This window comes from Chanodichthys erythropterus, chromosome 10 (assembly GCF_024489055.1).
Source record: "Chanodichthys erythropterus isolate Z2021 chromosome 10, ASM2448905v1, whole genome shotgun sequence".
NCBI lineage: Eukaryota > Metazoa > Chordata > Actinopteri > Cypriniformes > Xenocyprididae > Chanodichthys > Chanodichthys erythropterus.
Genome location: NC_090230.1, coordinates 28,249,558 through 28,276,406, shown reverse-complemented (window position 1 = coordinate 28,276,406; position 26,849 = coordinate 28,249,558). Strand labels below are relative to the sequence as shown.

At 38.9% G+C, this 26,849-nt stretch overlaps 1 protein-coding gene and 1 long non-coding RNA gene across 6 annotated transcripts; one reads left to right on the top strand and one right to left on the bottom strand.

Moving 5' to 3' along the window:
- Positions 1-18,626: 18,626 nt before the first annotated feature.
- LOC137029314 (uncharacterized) lies at positions 18,627-22,250 on the bottom strand. 5 transcript variants are annotated; one of them, XR_010896280.1, is made up of 6 exons: positions 22,205-22,250; positions 22,016-22,119; positions 21,516-21,643; positions 21,172-21,188; positions 20,815-20,940; positions 18,627-20,480 (listed from the first exon to the last, which is right to left on the bottom strand). It is a non-coding gene; the product is annotated as an uncharacterized lncRNA (long non-coding RNA). The 5 variants fall into 5 exon arrangements; XR_010896278.1 differs by having other exon boundaries at positions 21,516-21,646; positions 22,205-22,242; XR_010896281.1 differs by lacking the exon at positions 22,205-22,250 and having other exon boundaries at positions 18,627-19,434; positions 19,511-20,480; positions 21,516-21,646; positions 22,016-22,198.
- A 799-nt stretch (positions 22,251-23,049) lies between these two features.
- On the top strand, positions 23,050-25,176 carry LOC137028249 (titin-like). The gene is made up of 6 exons (XM_067397017.1): positions 23,050-23,059; positions 23,136-23,453; positions 23,675-23,977; positions 24,141-24,395; positions 24,622-24,961; positions 25,026-25,176. Exons 1-6 carry the CDS (start codon positions 23,050-23,052, stop codon positions 25,174-25,176), a joined length of 1,377 nt encoding a protein of 458 aa, XP_067253118.1.
- The last annotated feature ends 1,673 nt before the right edge of the window (positions 25,177-26,849 follow it).

Here is a 26,849-nt window from a genome sequence, read left to right as displayed (position 1 = left end):
TAGTTACTAGAGTGTTAATAATGCATTACTCGTTTGTTCCTGTGTACTTATTCATTAATGAAGCATCAGTATTCTAAAGTGTTACCCAAAATTACACTGGTGTTCAGGGACGGGCATTAAGGTGGGTTAGATCGTATCTCTCAGACGGTCACAATTTTGTCTATTTAAATGGGGAAAAATCTAAGATAACATCAGTAAATTATGGAGTTCCTCAAGCATCTGTGAAGGATCTTACTTATTGGGCCAAAAACCTGTACACAGAATCTCTCAGACTACAATCTGCATTTAGAAGGATGTACTGTTACTCCATCCTCGACAGTTAAAGACCCGGGTGTTATATTAGACTGCAACTTGTCCTTTAGAAAATCATATTTCATATGTTGAAAGACAGCCTTCTTCACCTCAGAAACATTGCTGAAGTCTCGACTAGATTACTGTAATGCATTATCAGCTGGTTGTCCTGCGTCCTCAATAAACAAGCTACAAATATAGCTGCGAGCAGCGATGGCGGGCCCAAGCCCGGTGGCACCGCCACCCCGGTGGCTTCAGGGCAACTGTGCACAGCGGGCAATAGGCACTTAAAACGGTTAAACATCAAAGGACTATGTCAAATTCACTCCACATTTACTGCACTACAAGGTGCCGCTATAGAGCCCCTCCTCCCTGCCCATTTTCAAAGGATTACATGTGCCAAGTTTTAACATTATTCTGATGAATTTTGAAGCAAATCAGGTAAAAATAAGAGGGTGATCTCAATGTATGCTGAAAGTGACACATTTTCTGCTTCCAGTTGGTGGCGCTATGACTTTGAATCACAATACTCAAATCCATGTGATCAGCCTTGTACAACGAAGACTAAGCCAAAGTTTCATCAAAATCAATTAATGTATGCAGAAGTTATAACACTTTGTTTCCCTTTTCTTGCCATAAATTCGTTGCCTCGCCACGGCCAAACCGTTTGAGATATCCAAAATCCGTTTGCAATTAAACAACTTCAATGTGTTAGCAACAAGTTAAAAAAAGCTTGGTGTAAATTGGATAAACCCTGTAGGAGTAGTAGTATAAAATTCATAGCCTGTTTTTTCAAAAAATTAACATTCAAACCAAAATAGCTGACTTCCTGTTGGTCGGAGCTAATGAATGTAAATTAGAAAATTGTCCGGCTTGATGAGAATAATATGTGTACCGAGTTTGGTGACTGTAGGAAAAACTAACCCCCCCACTTTTGTCAAAAGGTGGCGCTACTGAGCCCCTCCACCACGCCCATTTCTATGGCTTTGTCCATGTCTACTGGTTGACAATATTGATGTGTGTGTCGAGTTTCATGCAATTTGAAGCATGTTAAGAGCCTCAAAAACACTCAAGAATATTATTACAGTTTGACCTGTTGCCATGGCAACAATATTTCAAATATCAAAAATCCTGTCATAGGTCTACATCTGCTGTGTATTGACATTACACTGATGAAGTTTGAAGCAAATCAGGTAAAAATAAGAGGGTGATCTCAAAGCATTTTAAAAGTGATACACTTCCTGCTGCCAGTTGGTGGCGCTATGACTTTGAATCACAATACTCAAATCCATGTGATCAGCCTTGTACAACGAAGACTAAGCCAAAGTTTCATCAAAATCAATTAATGTATGCAGAAGTTATAACACTTTGTTTCCCTTTTCTTGCCATAAATTCGTTGCCTCGCCACGGCCAAACCGTTTGAGATATCCAAAATCCGTTTGCAATTAAACAACTTCAATGTGTTAGCAACAAGTTAAAAAAAGCTTGGTGTAAATTGGATAAACCCTGTAGGAGTAGTAGTATAAAATTCATAGCCTGTTTTTTCAAAAAATTAACATTCAAACCAAAATAGCTGACTTCCTGTTGGTCGGAGCTAATGAATGTAAATTAGAAAATTGTCCGGCTTGATGAGAATAATATGTGTACCGAGTTTGGTGACTGTAGGAAAAACTAAGCCCCCCACTTTTGTCAAAAGGTGGCGCTACTGAGCCCCTCCACCACGCCCATTTCTATGGCTTTGTCCATGTCTACTGGTTGACAATATTGATGTGTGTGTCGAGTTTCATGCAATTTGAAGCATGTTAAGAGCCTCAAAAACACTCAAGAATATTATTACAGTTTGACCTGTTGCCATGGCAACAATATTTCAAATATCAAAAATCCTGTCATAGGTCTACATCTGCTGTGTATTGACATTACACTGATGAAGTTTGAAGCAAATCAGGTAAAAATAAGAGGGTGATCTCAAAGCATTTTAAAAGTGATACACTTCTTGCTGCCATTTGGTGGCGCTATAACTTTGACTCACAATAGTTACATCCATGTGATCAGACTACTACAACCAACACACTCCTGAAGTTTCATAAACATCAATCAATGTATGCGGAAGTTATAACACATTTCCTGTTTCCCTTTTCTCGCCATAAATTCGTTGCCTCGCCACGGCCAAACCGTTTGAGATATCCAAAATCCGTTTGCAATTAAACAACTTCAATGTGTTCGCAACAAGTTAAAAAAAGCTTGGTGTAAATTGGATAAACCCTGTAGGAGTAGTAGTATAAAATTCATAGCCTGTTTTTTCAAAAAATTAACATTCAAACCAAAATAGCTGACTTATGTTGGTCGGAGCTAATGAATGTAAATTAGAAAATTGTCCGGCTTGATGAGAATAATATGTGTACCGAGTTTGGTGACTGTAGGAAAAACTAACCCCCCCACTTTTGTCAAAAGGTGGCGCTACTGAGCCCCTCCACCACGCCCATTTCTATGGCTTTGTCCATGTCTACTGGTTGACAATATTGATGTGTGTGTCGAGTTTCATGCAATTTGAAGCATGTTAAGAGCCTCAAAAACACTCAAGAATATTATTACAGTTTGACCTGTTGCCATGGCAACAATATTTCAAATATCAAAAATCCTGTCATAGGTCTACATCTGCTGTGTATTGACATTACACTGATGAAGTTTGAAGCAAATCAGGTAAAAATAAGAGGGTGATCTCAAAACATTTCAAAAAGTGATACACTTCCTGCTGCCAGTTGGTGGCGCTATAACTTTGACTCACAATAGTCACATCCATGTGATCAGACTCCTATAACGAACACACTCGTGAAGTTTCATAAAGATCAATATATGTATTAAGACGTTATAACACATTTCCTGTTTCCTTTTTCTCGCCATAAATTCGTTGCCTCGCCACGGCCAAACCGTTCGAGATATCAAAAATCCCCTGGCAATTTTTAATCATCAGTGTCTTGACTTCATGCTGACCGAGTTTGGTGGCGATCGGATTAATCGTCTAGGAGGAGTATATCAAATTCCAGAGCATGCGTTTTTCAAACAACCCTTAATAGCTGACTTCCTGTTGGCGTGGCGATTAACTTAGAGCGCGAAAGTTGTTCGGCCCGATGAGGTCTATATGTGTACCGAGTTTCATACTAATACGTGCAAGCATGTTTAATATATGGACCAAATTTTCAGACTTTTTTCAAGGGGGCGCTGTCGAGCCCCCCTGCCACGCCCGGGTACCAGCCTCTCCGGCGTCCTAATGGCCGCGGATTCCAATGTGTGTGCCAATTTTCAAGAGTTTTTGAGCATGTTAAGGCCCCCAAAAAGCCCCGGAAGACGAAAAAAAAAAAATAAATAAATAAATAAATAAATAAATAAATATAGCTGCGAGCAGCGATGGCGGGCCCAAGCCCGGTGGCACCGCCACCCCGGTGGCTTCAGGGCAACTGTGCACAGCGGGCAATAGGCACTTAAAACGGTTAAACATCAAAGGACTATGTCAAATTCACTCCACATTTACTGCACTACAAGGTGCCGTTATAGAGCCCCTCCTCCCTGCCCATTTTCAAAGGATTACATGTGCCAAGTTTTAACATTATTCTGATGAATTTTGAAGCAAATCAGGTAAAAATAAGAGGGTGATCTCAATGTATGCTGAAAGTGACACATTTTCTGCTTCCAGTTGGTGGCGCTATGACTTTGAATCACAATAGTCAAATCCATGTGATCAGCCTTGTACAACGAAGGCTAAGCCAAAGTTTCATCAAAATCAATTAATGTATGCAGAAGTTATAACACTTTGTTTCCCTTTTCTTGCCATAAATTTGTTGCCTCGCCACGGCCAAACCGTTTGAGATATCCAAAATCCGTTTGCAATTAAACAACTTCAATGTGTTAGCAACAAGTTAAAAAAAGCTTGGTGTAAATTGGATAAACCCTGTAGGAGTAGTAGTATAAAATTCATAGCCTGTTTTTTCAAAAAATTAACATTCAAACCAAAATAGCTGACTTCCTGTTGGTCGGAGCTAATGAATGTAAATTAGAAAATTGTCCGGCTTGATGAGAATAATATGTGTACCGAGTTTGGTGACTGTAGGAAAAACTAACCCCCCCACTTTTGTCAAAAGGTGGCGCTACTGAGCCCCTCCACCACGCCCATTTCTATGGCTTTGTCCATGTCTACTGGTTGACAATATTGATGTGTGTGTCGAGTTTCATGCAATTTGAAGCATGTTAAGAGCCTCAAAAACACTCAAGAATATTATTACAGTTTGACCTGTTGCCATGGCAACAATATTTCAAATATCAAAAATCCTGTCATAGGTCTACATCTGCTGTGTATTGACATTACACTGATGAAGTTTGAAGCAAATCAGGTAAAAATAAGAGGGTGATCTCAAAGCATTTTAAAAGTGATACACTTCTTGCTGCCATTTGGTGGCGCTATAACTTTGACTCACAATAGTTACATCCATGTGATCAGACTACTACAACCAACACACTCCTGAAGTTTCATAAACATCAATCAATGTATGCAGAAGTTATAACACATTTCCTGTTTCCCTTTTCTCGCCATAAATTCGTTGCCTCGCCACGGCCAAACCGTTTGAGATATCCAAAATCCGTTTGCAATTAAACAACTTCAATGTGTTCGCAACAAGTTAAAAAAAGCTTGGTGTAAATTGGATAAACCCTGTAGGAGTAGTAGTATAAAATTCATAGCCTGTTTTTTCAAAAAATTAACATTCAAACCAAAATAGCTGACTTCCTGTTGGTCGGAGCTAATGAATGTAAATTAGAAAATTGTCCGGCTTGATGAGAATAATATGTGTACCGAGTTTGGTGACTGTAGGAAAAACTAACCCCAACTTTTGTCAAAAGGTGGCGCTACTGAGCCCCTCCACCACGCCCATTTCTATGGCTTTGTCCATGTCTACTGGTTGACAATATTGATGTGTGTGTCGTGTTTCATGCAATTTGAAGCATGTTAAGAGCCTCAAAAACACTCAAGAATATTATTACAGTTTGACCTGTTGCCATGGCAACAATATTTCAAATATCAAAAATCCTGTCATAGGTCTACATCTGCTGTGTATTGACATTACACTGATGAAGTTTGAAGCAAATCAGGTAAAAATAAGAGGGTGATCTCAAAACATTTCAAAAAGTGATACACTTCCTGCTGCCAGTTGGTGGCGCTATAACTTTGACTCACAATAGTCACATCCATGTGATCAGACTCCTATAACGAACACACTCGTGAAGTTTCATAAAGATCAATATATGTATTAAGACGTTATAACACATTTCCTGTTTCCTTTTTCTCGCCATAAATTCGTTGCCTCGCCACGGCCAAACCGTTCGAGATATCAAAAATCCCCTGGCAATTTTTAATCATCAGTGTCTTGACTTCATGCTGACCGAGTTTGGTGGCGATCGGATTAATCGTCTAGGAGGAGTATATCAAATTCCAGAGCATGCGTTTTTCAAACAACCCTTAATAGCTGACTTCCTGTTGGCGTGGCGATTAACTTAGAGCGCGAAAGTTGTTCGGCCCGATGAGGTCTATATGTGTACCGAGTTTCATACTAATACGTGCAAGCATGTTTAATATATGGACCAAATTTTCAGACTTTTTTCAAGGGGGCGCTGTCGAGCCCCCCTGCCACGCCCGGGTACCAGCCTCTCCGGCGTCCTAATGGCCGCGGATTCCAATGTGTGTGCCAATTTTCAAGAGTTTTTGAGCATGTTAAGGCCCCCAAAAAGCCCCGGAAGACGGAAAAAAAAAATAAATAAATAAAAATAAAAAAATAAAAAAAATAATAATAAATATAGCTGCGAGCAGCGATGGCGGGCCCAAGCCCGGTGGCACCGCCACCCCGGTGGCTTCAGGGCAACTGTGCACAGCGGGCAATAGGCACTTAAAACGGTTAAACATCAAAGGACTATGTCAAATTCACTCCACATTTACTGCACTACAAGGTGCCGATATAGAGCCCCTCCTCCCTGCCCATTTTCAAAGGATTACATGTGCCAAGTTTTAACATTATTCTGATGAATTTTGAAGCAAATCAGGTAAAAATAAGAGGGTGATCTCAATGTATGCTGAAAGTGACACATTTTCTGCTTCCAGTTGGTGGCGCTATGACTTTGAATCACAATACTCAAATCCATGTGATCAGCCTTGTACAACGAAGACTAAGCCAAAGTTTCATCAAAATCAATTAATGTATGCAGAAGTTATAACACTTTGTTTCCCTTTTCTTGCCATAAATTCGTTGCCTCGCCACGGCCAAACCGTTTGAGATATCCAAAATCCGTTTGCAATTAAACAACTTCAATGTGTTAGCAACAAGTTAAAAAAAGCTTGGTGTAAATTGGATAAACCCTGTAGGAGTAGTAGTATAAAATTCATAGCCTGTTTTTTCAAAAAATTAACATTCAAACCAAAATAGCTGACTTCCTGTTGGTCGGAGCTAATGAATGTAAATTAGAAAATTGTCCGGCTTGATGAGAATAATATGTGTACCGAGTTTGGTGACTGTAGGAAAAACTAACCCCCACTTTTGTCAAAAGGTGGCGCTACTGAGCCCCTCCACCACGCCCATTTCTATGGCTTTGTCCATGTCTACTGGTTGACAATATTGATGTGTGTGTCGAGTTTCATGCAATTTGAAGCATGTTAAGAGCCTCAAAAACACTCAAGAATATTATTACAGTTTGACCTGTTGCCATGGCAACAATATTTCAAATATCAAAAATCCTGTCATAGGTCTACATCTGCTGTGTATTGACATTACACTGATGAAGTTTGAAGCAAATCAGGTAAAAATAAGAGGGTGATCTCAAAGCATTTTAAAAGTGATACACTTCTTGCTGCCATTTGGTGGCGCTATAACTTTGACTCACAATAGTTACATCCATGTGATCAGACTACTACAACCAACACACTCCTGAAGTTTCATAAACATCAATCAATGTATGCAGAAGTTATAACACATTTCCTGTTTCCCTTTTCTCGCCATAAATTTGTTGCCTCGCCACGGCCAAACCGTTTGAGATATCCAAAATCCGTTTGCAATTAAACAACTTCAATGTGTTCGCAACAAGTTAAAAAAGCTTGGTGTAAATTGGATAAACCCTCTAGGAGTAGTAGTATAAAATTCATAGCCTGTTTTTTCAAAAAATTAACATTCAAACCAAAATAGCTGACTTCCTGTTGGTCGGAGCTAATGAATGTAAATTAGAAAATTGTCCGGCTTGATGAGAATAATATGTGTACCGAGTTTGGTGACTGTAGGAAAAACTAACCCCCACTTTTGTCAAAAGGTGGCGCTACTGAGCCCCTCCACCACGCCCATTTCTATGGCTTTGTCCATGTCTACTGGTTGACAATATTGATGTGTGTGTCGAGTTTCATGCAATTTGAAGCATGTTAAGAGCCTCAAAAACACTCAAGAATATTATTACAGTTTGACCTGTTGCCATGGCAACAATATTTCAAATATCAAAAATCCTGTCATAGGTCTACATCTGCTGTGTATTGACATTACACTGATGAAGTTTGAAGCAAATCAGGTAAAAATAAGAGGGTGATCTCAAAACATTTCAAAAAGTGATACACTTCCTGCTGCCAGTTGGTGGCGCTATAACTTTGACTCACAATAGTCACATCCATGTGATCAGACTCCTATAACGAACACACTCGTGAAGTTTCATAAAGATCAATATATGTATTAAGACGTTATAACACATTTCCTGTTTCCTTTTTCTCGCCATAAATTCGTTGCCTCGCCACGGCCAAACCGTTCGAGATATCAAAAATCCCCTGGCAATTTTTAATCATCAGTGTCTTGACTTCATGCTGACCGAGTTTGGTGGCGATCGGATTAATCGTCTAGGAGGAGTATATCAAATTCCAGAGCATGCGTTTTTCAAACAACCCTTAATAGCTGACTTCCTGTTGGCGTGGCGATTAACTTAGAGCGCGAAAGTTGTTCGGCCCGATGAGGTCTATATGTGTACCGAGTTTCATACTAATACGTGCAAGCAATTTTAATATATGGACCAAATTTTCAGACTTTTTTCAAGGGGGCGCTGTCGAGCCCCCCTGCCACGCCCGGGTACCAGCCTCTCCGGCGTCCTAATGGCCGCGGATTCCAATGTGTGTGCCAATTTTCAAGAGTTTTTGAGCATGTTAAGGCCCCCAAAAAGCCCCGGAAGACGGAAAAAAAATAAAAAAAAAAAAATAAAATAATAATAATAATCCTTAGAAGAACAAGAGGGCCCTGCGCGAATTTTCGCTTGGGCCCTAAATATAGCTGCGAGCAGCGATGGCGGGCCCAAGCCCGGTGGCACCGCCACCCCGGTGGCTTCAGGGCAACTGTGCACAGCGGGCAATAGGCACTTAAAACGGTTAAACATCAAAGGACTATGTCAAATTCACTCCACATTTACTGCACTACAAGGTGCCGTTATAGAGCCCCTCCTCCCTGCCCATTTTCAAAGGATTACATGTGCCAAGTTTTAACATTATTCTGATGAATTTTGAAGCAAATCAGGTAAAAATAAGAGGGTGATCTCAATGTATGCTGAAAGTGACACATTTTCTGCTTCCAGTTGGTGGCGCTATGACTTTGAATCACAATACTCAAATCCATGTGATCAGCCTTGTACAACGAAGACTAAGCCAAAGTTTCATCAAAATCAATTAATGTATGCAGAAGTTATAACACTTTGTTTCCCTTTTCTTGCCATAAATTCGTTGCCTCGCCACGGCCAAACCGTTTGAGATATCCAAAATCCGTTTGCAATTAAACAACTTCAATGTGTTAGCAACAAGTTAAAAAAAGCTTGGTGTAAATTGGATAAACCCTGTAGGAGTAGTAGTATAAAATTCATAGCCTGTTTTTTCAAAAAATTAACATTCAAACCAAAATAGCTGACTTCCTGTTGGTCGGAGCTAATGAATGTAAATTAGAAAATTGTCCGGCTTGATGAGAATAATATGTGTACCGAGTTTGGTGACTGTAGGAAAAACTAACCCCCACTTTTGTCAAAAGGTGGCGCTACTGAGCCCCTCCACCACGCCCATTTCTATGGCTTTGTCCATGTCTACTGGTTGACAATATTGATGTGTGTGTCGAGTTTCATGCAATTTGAAGCATGTTAAGAGCCTCAAAAACACTCAAGAATATTATTACAGTTTGACCTGTTGCCATGGCAACAATATTTCAAATATCAAAAATCCTGTCATAGGTCTACATCTGCTGTGTATTGACATTACACTGATGAAGTTTGAAGCAAATCAGGTAAAAATAAGAGGGTGATCTCAAAGCATTTTAAAAGTGATACACTTCTTGCTGCCATTTGGTGGCGCTATAACTTTGACTCACAATAGTCACATCCATGTGATCAGACTACTACAACCAACACACTCCTGAAGTTTCATAAACATCAATCAATGTATGCAGAAGTTATAACACATTTCCTGTTTCCCTTTTCTCGCCATAAATTCGTTGCCTCGCCACGGCCAAACCGTTTGAGATATCCAAAATCCGTTTGCAATTAAACAACTTCAATGTGTTCGCAACAAGTTAAAAAAAGCTTGGTGTAAATTGGATAAACCCTGTAGGAGTAGTAGTATAAAATTCATAGCCTGTTTTTTCAAAAAATTAACATTCAAACCAAAATAGCTGACTTCCTGTTGGTCGGAGCTAATGAATGTAAATTAGAAAATTGTCCGGCTTGATGAGAATAATATGTGTACCGAGTTTGGTGACTGTAGGAAAAACTAACCCCCCCACTTTTGTCAAAAGGTGGCGCTACTGAGCCCCTCCACCACGCCCATTTCTATGGCTTTGTCCATGTCTACTGGTTGACAATATTGATGTGTGTGTCGAGTTTCATGCAATTTGAAGCATGTTAAGAGCCTCAAAAACACTCAAGAATATTATTACAGTTTGACCTGTCGCCATGGCAACAATATTTCAAATATCAAAAATCCTGTCATAGGTCTACATCTGCTGTGTATTGACATTACACTGATGAAGTTTGAAGCAAATCAGGTAAAAATAAGAGGGTGATCTCAAAACATTTCAAAAAGTGATACACTTCCTGCTGCCAGTTGGTGTCGCTATAACTTTGACTCACAATAGTCACATCCATGTGATCAGACTCCTATAACGAACACACTCGTGAAGTTTCATAAAGATCAATATATGTATTAAGACGTTATAACACATTTCCTGTTTCCTTTTTCTCGCCATAAATTCGTTGCCTCGCCACGGCCAAACCGTTCGAGATATCAAAAATCCCCTGGCAATTTTTAATCATCAGTGTCTTGACTTCATGCTGACCGAGTTTGGTGGCGATCGGATTAATCGTCTAGGAGGAGTATATCAAATTCCAGAGCATGCGTTTTTCAAACAACCCTTAATAGCTGACTTCCTGTTGGCGTGGCGATTAACTTAGAGCGCGAAAGTTGTTCGGCCCGATGAGGTCTATATGTGTACCGAGTTTCATACTAATACGTGCAAGCATGTTTAATATATGGACCAAATTTTCAGACTTTTTTCAAGGGGGCGCTGTCGAGCCCCCCTGCCACGCCCGGGTACCAGCCTCTCCGGCGTCCTAATGGCCGCGGATTCCAATGTGTGTGCCAATTTTCAAGAGTTTTTGAGCATGTTAAGGCCCCCAAAAAGCCCCGGAAGACGGAAAAAAAAAAAAAAAATAATAATAATAAATATAGCTGCGAGCAGCGATGGCGGGCCCAAGCCCGGTGGCACCGCCACCCCGGTGGCTTCAGGGCAACTGTGCACAGCGGGCAATAGGCACTTAAAACGGTTAAACATCAAAGGACTATGTCAAATTCACTCCACATTTACTGCACTACAAGGTGCCGCTATAGAGCCCCTCCTCCCTGCCCATTTTCAAAGGATTACATGTGCCAAGTTTTAACATTATTCTGATGAATTTTGAAGCAAATCAGGTAAAAATAAGAGGGTGATCTCAATGTATGCTGAAAGTGACACATTTTCTGCTTCCAGTTGGTGGCGCTATGACTTTGAATCACAATAGTCAAATCCATGTGATCAGCCTTGTACAACGAAGACTAAGCCAAAGTTTCATCAAAATCAATTAATGTATGCAGAAGTTATAACACTTTGTTTCCCTTTTCTTGCCATAAATTCGTTGCCTCGCCACGGCCAAACCGTTTGAGATATCCAAAATCCGTTTGCAATTAAACAACTTCAATGTGTTAGCAACAAGTTAAAAAAAGCTTGGTGTAAATTGGATAAACCCTGTAGGAGTAGTAGTATAAAATTCATAGCCTGTTTTTTCAAAAAATTAACATTCAAACCAAAATAGCTGACTTCCTGTTGGTCGGAGCTAATGAATGTAAATTAGAAAATTGTCCGGCTTGATGAGAATAATATGTGTACCGAGTTTGGTGACTGTAGGAAAAACTAACCCCCCCACTTTTGTCAAAAGGTGGCGCTACTGAGCCCCTCCACCACGCCCATTTCTATGGCTTTGTCCATGTCTACTGGTTGACAATATTGATGTGTGTGTCGAGTTTCATGCAATTTGAAGCATGTTAAGAGCCTCAAAAACACTCAAGAATATTATTACAGTTTGACCTGTTGCCATGGCAACAATATTTCAAATATCAAAAATCCTGTCATAGGTCTACATCTGCTGTGTATTGACATTACACTGATGAAGTTTGAAGCAAATCAGGTAAAAATAAGAGGGTGATCTCAAAGCATTTTAAAAGTGATACACTTCTTGCTGCCATTTGGTGGCGCTATAACTTTGACTCACAATAGTTAAATCCATGTGATCAGACTACTACAACCAACACACTCCTGAAGTTTCATAAACATCAATCAATGTATGCAGAAGTTATAACACATTTCCTGTTTCCCTTTTCTCGCCATAAATTCGTTGCCTCGCCACGGCCAAACCGTTTGAGATATCCAAAATCCGTTTGCAATTAAACAACTTCAATGTGTTCGCAACAAGTTAAAAAAAGCTTGGTGTAAATTGGATAAACCCTGTAGGAGTAGTAGTATAAAATTCATAGCCTGTTTTTTCAAAAAATTAACATTCAAACCAAAATAGCTGACTTCCTGTTGGTCGGAGCTACTGAATGTAAATTAGAAAATTGTCCGGCTTGATGAGAATAATATGTGTACCGAGTTTGGTGACTGTAGGAAAAACTAACCCCCCCACTTTTGTCAAAAGGTGGCGCTACTGAGCCCCTCCACCACGCCCATTTCTATGGCTTTGTCCATGTCTACTGGTTGACAATATTGATGTGTGTGTCGAGTTTCATGCAATTTGAAGCATGTTAAGAGCCTCAAAAACACTCAAGAATATTATTACAGTTTGACCTGTTGCCATGGCAACAATATTTCAAATATCAAAAATCCTGTCATAGGTCTACATCTGCTGTGTATTGACATTACACTGATGAAGTTTGAAGCAAATCAGGTAAAAATAAGAGGGTGATCTCAAAACATTTCAAAAAGTGATACACTTCCTGCTGCCAGTTGGTGGCGCTATAACTTTGACTCACAATAGTCACATCCATGTGATCAGACTCCTATAACGAACGCACTCGTGAAGTTTCATAAAGATCAATATATGTATTAAGACGTTATAACACATTTCCTGTTTCCTTTTTCTCGCCATAAATTCGTTGCCTCGCCACGGCCAAACCGTTCGAGATATCAAAAATCCCCTGGCAATTTTTAATCATCAGTGTCTTGACTTCATGCTGACCGAGTTTGGTGGCGATCGGATTAATCGTCTAGGAGGAGTATATCAAATTCCAGAGCATGCGTTTTTCAAACAACCCTTAATAGCTGACTTCCTGTTGGCGTGGCGATTAACTTAGAGCGCGAAAGTTGTTCGGCCCGATGAGGTCTATATGTGTACCGAGTTTCATACTAATACGTGCAAGCATGTTTAATATATGGACCAAATTTTCAGACTTTTTTCAAGGGGGCGCTGTCGAGCCCCCCTGCCACGCCCGGGTACCAGCCTCTCCGGCGTCCTAATGGCCGCGGATTCCAATGTGTGTGCCAATTTTCAAGAGTTTTTGAGCATGTTAAGGCCCCCAAAAAGCCCCGGAAGACGGAAAAAAAAAAAAAAAAAAAAAAAAAAAATAATAATAATCCTTAGAAGAACAAGAGGGCCCTGCGCGAATTTTCGCTTGGGCCCTAATAATCCTTAGAAGAACAAGAGGGCCCTGCGCGAATTTTCGCTTGGGCCCTAATAATCCTTAGAAGAACAAGAGGGCCCTGCGCGAATTTTCGCTTGGGCCCTAATAAGTACAAAATGCAACTCCTCCAGGCTCCTGTCCGTCACCAGCTCCATGCCCTATGAACATACGGAGCCCCGCACATGACATGCAAGAAAAAAATCAAATTATGCGCACAATTTACTATTTAGTTCCCTTGATTTATAAATCATAAGCTCGGATAAATAAGGCCTACGATCGATCTGTTCCAAAAAGAAATATAACACACACGTCACGCTTCCTGGATCTAGTAAGAACTCAAAACAGGCAAACATTACACATGTGAATTACTGGCTTTTGAGTCAAATGAACCATGTGATAATTTTCTCTTTTATTTTATCTGCTCAAGCATCAGTGTGTCTGGTTTGATCTGTCGGTGGATAAACAGCTTCTGCTGGATGTTTGTCGTCTCTGTGTGTGTCAGCAGTTTGAGGCTGAAGTGTTTCTTCATTTTCTCTCCTGATAATAAGAAGATCACAATCTTCCACTCCACAGTAAACATCTTTACACTGAAATAAAGTGAATCCATCAACAGTCAAATAAGAGTCACAGGTCAGAGGTCAAATATGATTGACAGCTCACACTAATAACACACCAGTAGATTCAGATATCTAGTCCAATATTTCACTCTTCTGCTGTTAGTTTTCATTCAGGCCCAGAATTCATTTGAAAATGTAAGATCAGCAAAAACTTGTTGATTTTCGTGATGCTAAAGCAGACGGATGTGTGAACGGAAACTAACTGAGGATGGGAGGATTCATACACAACCAGATAAATATCACAGTTCAGTGTGTTTCAGGTCAATCTGAGGGTTTTCAGACATTTTAAGAGTCACTATCGTGGGCTTTTCAGTGAACCGATGAAGAAAATGTTCCTCAAGTTAGTTTTGCTCTGTTTGTGGCGTCTGGATGGTGAGTTTGAAATGTGTTTTTATGGCTTCAGTTGTGTCTGTTCTGGTACCATGTGATAAATTACTAGTTAAATTAGTTAGAGAAGATTAACATTCACTGTTAGTGTCAGTGACGGTGGCTGTAGTGAAGCGCACGACTCAGGGAATAACTTTAATCTAATAATCCTCACAATACACAGGAGAATCATGAGGAGAAACACAACCACGTAACGTAGATGATACCGGACGATGAACTGAACACAACTCAGGCTTTAAATAACAGGGAGCTCATTGGAAGAACAGAAACAGGTCTGGGATTAATGAACTAATGATAGAGAACACAGGCAAATGGAAACAGAGAGAAAACGTCCTGTTGCATTCAACATGTTGTCACTTCTTCTTGAGTCTCTCCATCCATCAACATCAGCTCTTGAAGCTCTGACACTTCTGGAAAGGCTAAAGCTAAATCTTCACATACACACTCTGGGAACATCAGAGCTTTATTTTACATTATTTTACAAAGGGGAATTAAAGGTCCCCTTTAAAGGGGTGGTTCAGTGTTGTTTTTTTCTAGGCTTGATTGTGTTTTTGGGGTGCAGTTTAACATGTCTTAATGCTTCGTTTTTTTTAAAAAGCTGTATTTTTCATATATTTTACCTTTATTCCACACCTGTTTTCAATGTCATTCGAACGGCTCATTTGACTTCCTGCTTCTATGAAGCCACTCCCTCCAAAATATGCAATGTGCTCAGATTGGTTAGCTGGCCCAGTGTACTGTGATTCACTGAAGCGTCCAGAAACGCCACACCCCTTACCATTCATTATAGGTTGTTTGCAATCACGTGGTTCTGGTGATGCCCGAAATTCCGGTGGAGGGCAAGCAGTGAAAATTAGAATGGAAGAGATGGGGAAAAGTCCTTTCTTTGCTGGTTTAGAAAGGTATAAACAGAAAATCACAACATATGTTGGACGCGATCCTTATGTTATGAAGAGGAGCGACTTTTCCGCTGAATTAAAAGACTTTCCTGCCATCGAGGAGGCAGATATAGAGGATGTGAAGCTGTCGTTGCGCCTTGTTCAGTTCCAGTCTGGGTTTGTTTATATCGCGCTGCCTTTCTACTAGTGAAGTTAGAGCAGTATTTTGATTTTCTGTCGTGATTGTGGAAAATGTCGCCATTGTAGGTCATTTATGCTGAATCGAGAATTGTAATAGGAACTCACAATATCGTTCGTGGAAAAAAAATGGACGGTAATACAATTTTCGCCGTGGTTGAGAAGGTGAGGGAAGACGACTAGCAAATGTAATAATGTCACTAAATAAACCCACTGCCTTTCACTCAAAATAATCACATACTTTGCTGAGTTTTGTATTTGGTTTTTGTGTAATAATTAACATTATGTTTTAGAGTATGATCACTCGCTTGTGAATGATTATAACTTGCACACAGTCACTTCAAAACTGTTCACGAGCTTCTATGGGTTTGATTTTGGTTGTCATTTGTTGAAATAACAAAAATACAGCGTGTCTGTGTCCTGAACGTGACCGATTCTCCTCCGTGGTCATACGGGAAAGTGAATATTTACAAAGACAACATTAAAACTAGTTTCATTTACACGCTTCCAACAAATAAATGGATCGACTTCTGTCAGCTTGTTGAACACATTTATTTATTTGGAAATTTTCTACCATACGATGACTGAAGCAGCAGCGCATGACACTGTTCTCATTGTAACCAGATCAACATTGTGAACACAATACTACAAAACTGAAGTGAAAACACCAAATTATAATTAAATAGGATAAAATATCTTTTTCCTCCCTGCAAACGATAGCATGAAGAATGTGAATATTTAACCAAGTCAAAAAGGTAAGTAGCTATCCATATTCATTTAAGTATCAACAGACGCAAAGCGCTATAAAAGGCGACAACTTTTGAAGTTAAAAAATGAAATAAGTTATAAAAAACGGTATGAGTTATGTAAACGATATAAACACCTTCTGGGTTCTCGATTTTATCGATTTGAGCAACCATAAATGACGCAAAACATGCAAATTTTGAGTTTTTGATAAGATTCCTATATAGAAACATCACTCCCTGCCCTCCAGACTCATTCGCGCTGCTGCTGTGACGTCATGTGCAAACAACCTATTACTAGTGCTTCAGTGGAAATATAAATAATGGTGTCTATTTTGCTGTATCAAATTGAGCCCAAATTAGACCCAGATGAAGAGGGTCAATCGCGGCTTTTAAAGGACGTTTATGAATGGTATTTCATTTTGTATTTGTGTCAGAGTGTTTAGATATGCTGTCACTGCTGTTTATTAGCTTTCAATATACAGTTTTATCCTGATTAAAACTTTACTTTAGCCAAATACATGACTGAGTAGTTGCATTTTTGTAAAGGTAGCGTTTAATTTATAGCATGAACAACTGTTTGTCTCTGTGTACGCCCCCAATATTTGCATATGCCAGCCCACGTTTCCAACATTATAAAAGGCATTAGACAAGGGCAGCCAGTATTAATGTCTGGATCTGTGCACAGCTGAATCATCAGACTAGGTAAGCAAGCAAGAACAACAGCGAAAAATGGCAGATGGAGCAATAATAACTGACATGATCCATGATAACATGATATTTTTAGTGATATTTGTAAATTGTCTTTCTAAATGTTTCATTAGCATGTTGCTAACCCAGCAAACATGCTTCTTTGGGGCACAGTGTGGGGCCATTGTGGGCAGCCCAAAGTGTGGGCTGACTATGGGCTGGCCCACACTAAGCAGAGTGTGCCCCTGTTGCACACTCTGCTTAGTGTGGGCAAAGTGTGGCTATACTGTGGGTACACTGGGAAAAGAGTGGGCATACTGTGAACAATGCATAATTTTTGTTATATATATATATATATATATATATATACATACACACACACACACACACACACAATACATTACCATTCAAAAGTTCACTAATATTTTTAAAATGCTTTTGAAAGAAGTTCTTTCTGCTCATCAAGGCTGCATTTATTTGATGATAAAAAAAAAAAAAAAAGAGTAATATTCTGAAATAATATTAACTTAAAATAACTGCAGGGCTCGACATTAATGCTTGTCCAGGACAAGTGGATTTTTTGAAGCGGAAAGTGAAAGAGAATTGTACTTGCCCGACTGGACAAGCAGCCTGATAAAAACGCCAATAACAAAAAATAACTAGGGAATCACCAAAAACATGAGAATTGTTCTGAATTAATTTAGTGTAAAAGGTGACTGATAGTAAAAAATAATATAATATATAATGTACTGACGGTAACAAGGTTGTGCTGTTAAGACTCGCACAGCCTCTCGAGGAAAAATCGCAACAAATGTGCCCAGCTCACTCAAAGAAACTCAGTTTTAGGGTTAGTTCACACCAAAATTAAAATTCTGTCATTAATTAATCACCCTCATGTCATTCAACACCCATAAGACCTTTGTTCATCTTCGGAACACAAGTTAAGATATTTTTGATAAAATCCAATGGCTTGCGAGGCCTGCACTGAGATCAAGTTAACAGACTTTCAAATGCCCAGAAAGGTAACTGTTACTAAAAACATATTTAAAACAGTTCATGTGACTACAATGGTTCAACCTTAATGTTATGAAGTGACAAGAAAACTTTTTGTGCACCAAAAAGACTAAATAACAAGCATGTATCATATGATCTCAAACTGCCAAAGTCACATGATTTCAGTAAACAAGGCTTCATTGCATCATAAGTGTTTCAAGATTTCAATGGTACAAGTGACTTTGGCAGGTTGATACACGCTCTGTCTGAACGACTGATTTGAAACAAAAGATGCATAAAGCTTCAAAGCTTCATGAAGCAGTGTTTAGTTCAGTGACGAGTGCTAGATATTGTTGTATAAAGTCGTTATATTGTTTTTTTGGCGCACAAGTATTCTCTTCGCTTCATAACATTAAGGTTGAACCATTTTAGTCACATGAACTGTTTTAAACATGTTTTTAGTAACAGTTACCTTTCTGGGCATTTGAAGGTTTAAATTAACTTGCTCTCAATGCAGGCCTCACGAGCCATTGGATTTTATCAAAAATATCTTGTGTTCTGAAGATGAACGAAGATCTTGCGTGTGTGGAACGACATGAGGGTGAGTAAGTAATGACAGAATTTTCATTTTTGGGTGAACTAACACGACCAAGAGTGCTGAATTCCATCACAATTGAAAATGTGACACTGATTTCATGTCATTGTTTGAATGAATGACTCAATGACTCACTCATTAAGAGTTACCTGCCGCCACCTACTGGCAGTTTAGTTTCATGTTTAAAAGTATCATTCTTTCTGACATTTTTTTATTATCTAATCTCACAACATTTTTAAATGCAGTTGCAATTTTTCAGTGTAAATTATTTAATTTGACTAGTTACAGTGTCTTATTACAATTATTTAATTTATTGATCAGATTTAAGAATTTAAAATGAAAGATGAAGCATTTATTCAATAATGGGGAAAATGCCCTTTATAAAGGTAAAAATATCATAAATATGCAGATTAATACATTTCACAGCCGGCCTTAACACTGATGCTGCAGAATAAACTGTATTTACAACAAAGTTTGTGAATGACCGATTTACTCGTCACAGGAAAAGGGTTAATGTCGAGCCCTGAACTGTTTTAATATATTTTACAAAGTCAAATTTTCCTGTGATGTTAAAACTTAATATTCAGCAGCCTGCATCTAGTTGTCAGTGTCACATGATCATTCAGAAATCATTCATTTGTGGATGGAGATGAGTGATCAATCCCCTCGGGTACCAGTAGATCTTTGCCTGATCTCCAGTCTTCTGGTTCTTCTGCTCCTTCCACCATCTCTTGCATTATGGAGCCATGATTTAACAGGAGTTTCCACTTCTTTCACTTCTGCTTTTTGTGCGCTTTTTTATCTAAAGTGAGAAAAACACAACAATTGAAACATTAAATTAAAAACGAAAAACAAAACACGAGTTTTGTATACATTACATTTGTGTTTTCTCAAGGGTTAGGACATTTCCAACCCAGGGAACAATCTTTTGAGAACATCTAAATGCACTTTGACTGGAGAATCCTGAGAATAATTTGAGTTCCTGAAAAATAGTTCCAGGTGTTGTTTATTAATGTTAAAAACAATTTTAGACTGTTGTTGAGAGAGAAAGATACAGAGAGTGAATAAATTGAGGGCATGATGAACAGAGCATGAGAACAATTTACTAAAATTTTCAACACGATGTAAAGAAAAAAAATAGTTTGCTACTCACCCTTGTGTCATTCCAAACCTGCATGATTTCTTCTGTGGAAGATGATACTTTGAAAACTGACCGTGTTTTTGTCAGTACAATAAAAAGTCAATGGGATCCAGTGCAGTTTACATTGTATGGACAAAACAGATGAAACATTCTTCAAAATATCTACTTTTGCATTCGACAGAAAAAAGTAAGTAACCGTGCGTTCACACCGCCGCTGGCAAGAGCGTCAACATTCGCCTCGGCCGCCCTGCCAACAACGCTGTACTGTTCGTTCAAACCGCCGCCGACGGGAGGGTCAAAGTAAACGACAAGTTGCGGCAACCAATTGGAATCCTCTCAAGCGAGGACTTCTACATTCCGATTGGTTGCCGCCGAACCGCGTCATAGCTCATTACCATAAAGTTGACTTGATTTCAACTCTCCTCGACGCTCTTGCCGCCAGCTCTCATTGAAAATTAATGACTTCCTGTCACTTTGACACTCTCGCCGCCGGCGGTGTGAACACACAGTAATACAAGTTTGGAACAACATGAAGAACTATACCTTTAATGTAAGAAATCATTGATGACTTTAACTTTCAGCATGAATATGTAATTTTTATTCAAATAAATGCAAATACTGAGAATGTGTCTGACAGTCAAAAATGTACTTACACAGCAAAAGATGCAGTGACCTGTGCCTGAGCGGCTCTCCTTAGGTTTATTTAGCTGTGGTTAACAAAATCACAAAGGAGAAAAAGAGAGAAAGAAATATTGAATAAATCTATACAAATTAAAATGTACTGTATTCATTTTTCATCAGTGATTACTGACTAATCATCATGTCAGGAGTTCTTAGCTCTGGTCTTGCACAGTTTATGTCCACACCTGAACAATCTCACCACATGTGACTTTCTAGTCTGTAAACCAAAAGAGCTCGATTGGCTTGTTCAGGTGTGTTGGACCAGGGTTGGTCCTCGAGGGCCAGAGCTGATATCATCTGCAATATGTTCTGAACATGACAATTCAGAGATCCAGAATGACTGCTAGATCGATCACTTACGACAGTGGTGTCCAGTCCTAGTCATGGAGGACCAACGTCCTGCAGAGTGTAGCTCAAACCATCCTGTAATTCCTGGTTATCCTGAAGACCTGTAAGTCAGGAATCAGGACTAGATGGCAAAGAATACTGAAAAGAGAGGACAAACAACATTTCAATGGTATGAAGCCAGTTTAAATCTTTTATTCATGAATATGTACAATGACATCTGAGAATGTGACACATGGTACCACTGTACTGTCAGATACAGTGATACCCAAAAGATTAACAGATAACAAGCAGAATGTTTATGAAAGTACATATGGTGCAATCAACAATACAAAAACTGAGAATGTGTCAGACAGTGAGTCGAATACTTACAGAGCAGAACCAATGATCTGATTACACACAATGAAAAGGAGAAAAAGAAACAAGAATTAATATTGGGGTAAATATTGCTCTGTATGGATGAACCTTTAATCAAAGTTGTCCTAACTTTTTTGATCCACTTCAAATGTTGACTACTGTACTCTGAATTTACATAATCTCACACAATACAGTAGTGCTACTATTTAAATACAGTTTAACACATTTTCCCAAAGTTGAATGCATTTGTTTTCAAGGCCATTAAAATAAATAAAATGTAAGAACATCACTAATGAAGAGACATATTTCAGTGACAAATCCAATAGTTTTTATTTAAACTTAGATTCAGCATAACTTACCATGTTTTTTCATTAAAGAAAAAAAAAAATTGGACCATGGTGAGCCTCTATACACAAATACAAATTACACATTATAATCCATTTTCTGATGAGCTTCTCATTGTGTCTGATGGCGTGAAGAACAGCATCTGCTGACAGAATATACCGAAGATATAAGACAGCATGTTCAACTCTTTATTCACGTTTACAATAGTCTGTCTAAATCCTACATTGAACCAATACTATTTTTGAACAGTAAATGAGGATTAGCAGCAGGGAACTGTATCAGAATGGCATGTCGATGTTGTTTTCGGTACATAGTCAAGCATAAAACACTTTATGAATTAATATCGTACAGAATACAGGCTGATTTGACCAATCATATGAATGTTTTGGTGCTACATACAAACATGTGCCATAAACCACCACACAAAAACTCAGAAAGGAGATATCAAGCCGAAATATCGCTCTCCGTTTGTTAAAGAAAACAAAATAAAGTTTGTTAACTGACTACAACTCACCTCCCAATAGCAGCACTTTTCTCCGGTTCTTTCAGGATCGCGTAGGCCATTAGATTAGCCGGTTGTTGTCGCCATCTGTCAGGCTGCGATGTCACTTGATTGAACTGGTCAAAATCCCCAAGATTGAGCGATGTATTGCGCTTTCAGTGTTTTATTAAATAAATTATACATTGCGACATTATACTTCACCTGAGTGACTGAGTGAGGGGATTCAGACGACGACCGTGACGTCAGCAGCTCTGATTGGCTGAAGGCAGTGAGCAACAAAATCTGATTGGTCACAGACCAAGTTGAAGAGACATTTGATTTCCGATAAGTTTAACCACTCGACATATTTTTTCGCATTACTTGTGCTGCTGGTGTGTTGTTTAATATAGATTTGTGTGTACGATTGTAAAATGATTCTGCCAGTGTAAACTTAATAAACATTTACACATATTTGGAAATTGTATAGACTACACTGCATATACTAAATGGGCTTGTAATGCATTCATACTGAAATAAATAAGCACAAGTAATATAATGAATTCCAAGGATGAAGAAGTAAACTTAAAAAAATGTACTCAAATTTAACATTAGATACACTACAACTTCAGGATATTAAATAATGTATTTTTTAAATATACTTTCAGTGCATTGTTACAATGATCATTTTCAGCACACTGTTAAAATATACCTCAAATATATTTTTATAAAGTGCAAATAAATACACTTAAAAAATAAACTGAACTTACACTTCAAGTATATTTTTCTAAAATATATTTTTTAGAAAATATACTAAAGTACAATTATTTTAAAGTGTGTTAAAAGTTGTATTGTGAAAATATGATACTAATATACTTTTTATATATTTAAAGATAGTACATTTTTGTTAGTATATTTGCAGTGTACTATAGAAAAAGGGAATATATTTAAAATACAATAAAGTATACTTTTTTCACTAGGGTATTGATCCATATATAAATCTATTTCTCTTTTCATTCATCATCTTTTGTCTTTGTGCTGCTGCAGAATATTATTCACGTCACATTTAAATGATTCAAAGTATTTCAGTGAAGCTTCATCAAACCAACATCAAGTGATTTTAAAGCTTTAATCTGTGAAAAACTCTGTTCTTCAGGAGTGTTTGGTGTTTATGAAGAGAAGAAAGTGTTGGAGGGAGATTCAGTCACTCTCGACTCTCGTCTTACTGAAATGAAGGATGATGGTGTGATTCAGTGGAGGTTTGGATATAAAAACACTTTAATAGCTGAAATCAATCTGACGGACGACAGAATCACTGTATATGATGATGTTCTTGATGGGAGATTCAGAGACAGACTGAAGCTGGACAATCAAACTGGATCTCTGACCATCACAAACACCACAATGAAACACGCTGGAGATTATGAACTAGAGATCAACATCAGGAGAGATGATTTCTATAACAACTATTTCAGTGATATGTTCTTTCTCATTGTCACTGGTGAGTTAAATGTCCGTTTTTTTATATTTTGATAATCACAAAGATACAATTAATAATCCAAAGTCAAATTTGCTTCTGTTTAATGATGATATTCATTTCAAAATTAAGTTTCAAACTATTTACTTTCATAAACGAGTGTCTTAATCTGTGTTGAACCTGTTTCTGTTTGTTCTCCATGTGTGTGTTTGATTCAGTGTCAGTTACGGAGGGAGATTCAGTCACTCTCGACTCTACTCTTACTGAAATAAAGAATGATGATTGGATGAAGTGGATGTTTAGAAGTACTGTAATAGCTGAAATCAATGTAACGGTCAACAGATTCACTGTAAATGATGATGTTCTTGATGGGAGATTCAGAGACAGACTGAAGCTGGACAATCAAACTGGATCTCTGACCATCACAAACATCACAATGAAACACGCTGGACGTTATGAACTACAGACCAACTATATGAGTGATTATTTCCTTCTTTCTGTCATTGGTGAGTTAAATATCAGTTTCACTTGTTTTTAATAACAAAATTTAAATTACTTCATACCCCATTTTGTTTCTTTTTGCTGTTTTATGATATTGTCTATTTCAAATTAAAATTTTAAATTATTTAATTTAATAAACCATTATAATCTGTTTATCTGTGACAAACCCTGTTTCAGTGTCAGTGTTTGAGGGAGATTCAGTCACTCTAAACTCTGGTCTTACTGAAATGAAGGATGATGGTGTGATTCAGTGGAGGTTTGGAGACACTTTAATAGCTAAAATCAATAAACGGGCCGACAGAATCGCTGTACATGATGATGATCTTGATGGGAGATTCAGAGACAGACTGAAGCTGGACAATCAAACTGGATCTCTGACCATCACAAACACCACAATGAAACATGCTGGAGATTATGAACTATGGACCAACACTTTCATCAGGACTACTTCTTATATTCCTCTCATTGTCTACGGTGAGTTAAATATCAGTTTCACATGTTTTATTTATTTCAGCTAGATCTAAAGAAGTATCTTATCATGACTAATGAGTTCAAATGACTAATTCTCTCACTTTCACATGAACAGCAGGTTTATATTGAACTTTCTATTCAATAGTTTTAAATGCTCTACTTTTGATCATCTTGGTTCCTCTGGATGTTTCTTGAATCTCTTCATTCATCCTCATTTCTCTTTATTCTCTCATGTTTTCAGCTCGTCTGCCTGTTCCTGTCATCAGCAGTAACTCTTCTCAATGTTCTTCATCATCATCATCATCATGTTCATTGGTGTGTTCAGTGGTGAATGTGAGTCATGTGACTCTCTCCTGGTACAAAGGAAGCAGTTCATTGTCCAGCATCAGTGCGTCTTATCTCAGCATCAGTCTCTCTCTACCTCTGGAGGTGGAATATCAGGATAAAAACACCTACAGCTGTGTGCTGAACAATCCCATCAGCCACCAGACTCAACATCTGAACATCACTCAACTCTGTCACACATGTTCAGGTACGGCAGCGCTGATGATATTAGCGTTTATTGACTGAGCTGATCTCACTTTGATGTTTTTATTCCTCAGTCCACTGTTGTGGTCCTACTGAAGCTGTGATCCGATTGGTCCTCTCTGCTCTGGTGGGCGTGGCTACTGTCATTCTTGTGCTTTATCACATCAGATCCAGAAGAGCTGAAGGAGATCAAGCACATATTCACACATCAGGTACATGATTGATGATGACTGATTCAGCATATATTAATATTGGTGAGATTGATTCATTTATGGCTTTACATGTTCATGTTTTTCAGGAAGTGCTTAAATCTGAAGCAGAACGCTGAACTTTAAAGATTCTTCAAGTGTGTTTTTGTCATAATAAATACTGATGATTATTTGAGCTTCTCTTTCAGTGTCAGATTTGTAAAACTCTTATTTGTAAGGCTTTATTGTTCATATTTCTCTCAGAGACACACAGATCTCACTTTACTACTACTGCTGTATATTTGTCATGTGTATTTACACTGTTGTTGAGGATCAAATTAAAATAGCTTCTTTTTAATGTGTCTGACGGAGTTGACACAAATTCAGTTCTGAAGTGAATAAATGTACATTTTTAGAAGAAAACATTTGCAGAAAAACCTGTTCATTAGCTGAGACCTTTGTCTACAAATATATCAGTTTATAATAATGTTTTATTCAATAATAAAAACTTTTAAAACATGACTAACTTTTTTGTCTCTTATCTCAAGAATCTGTGAGATATCATACTCTGTTACTAACGTAACCTCGGTTCCTTTTCAATATTTCACTCATACTGCGTATGGGGGAAAAGTCTCCATTTTCCCCCGCTACTGAAGCCTTTTCAATAACACAGTGTAACTGCACCGTCATTGGTTCACTCATAGACAAGTTGTTGAACCAATGGCGGCGCGGCTCAGCTGCGCGGCCTATGGGAAGAGAGCGCGCGCACATTCCCGCCAAAAGGGGCGGGGTAATGTGCTATATAAGCGAGCGAATCACCATAGGCCATCAGGCCATATCGACTGAAGCGACGACCTAAGCCGCAGCCTCGTGGCACGGCAAGTAACGCAGTACTCGTTCCATATCTCAGGGAACCGAGGTTACGTTAGTAACCGAGTACGTTCCCTTTCGATATTTCACTCGTACTGCGTATGGGGGAACGACAGAACTTTAACAGGCACCAGAAGGGGCCGAGGACAAGTGAAGGCCAAAGCCGTCGTACCCTGTTACACTACAGAGGAGAAAACTCCTGAGTTTGTGATGTGCAAAAAAGCGGAATATTAAGGGCCGCGAATTTACACTGAAAGGACCCGAGCATGTAAGGCCGGAACGTCCAACTGGTAGAATCTGACAAAAGTGGACGGCGAGGACCAGCCGGCCGCCTCACAAATGTCTTTGATAGAGACTCCACTGGACCAGGCCCAATCGCCTAGAACCCCTCAGAAACTTAATAATCAAGTCGTTCCACCCTACTGATTGTCCAGCAATGGGCGAGTGAAATGCCGCAATGGCTGCTACGTAAACCCTGAGCGTGGAAGGGGCTCGTCCCGAGTCCAGTCGCTCTTGGAGGAAGGTTAGTATGGAAGATACTTCGCATTCTTCCGGGTCTATGCTGCGTGTAGAACACCAGCTAACAAAGACCGACCACTTCTGGGCGTAGAGACGTCTCGTGGACGGAGCTCTTGCCTGCGAAATGGTATCTAGCATGTTCCTGGGGAGGTCAGATGTAGAGCCCAAAGCTCTGGTTGTGGGTGCCAGATTGTTCTGTTCGCCTGAGAGAGGAGGTCCCGTCTCAGGGTGATTGGCCATGGGGCTTTCGTGGAAAGCCGAAATAGCTCTGAGGTCCAAATTTGGCTCCTCCAAAGTGGGGCCACCAACAGAACTT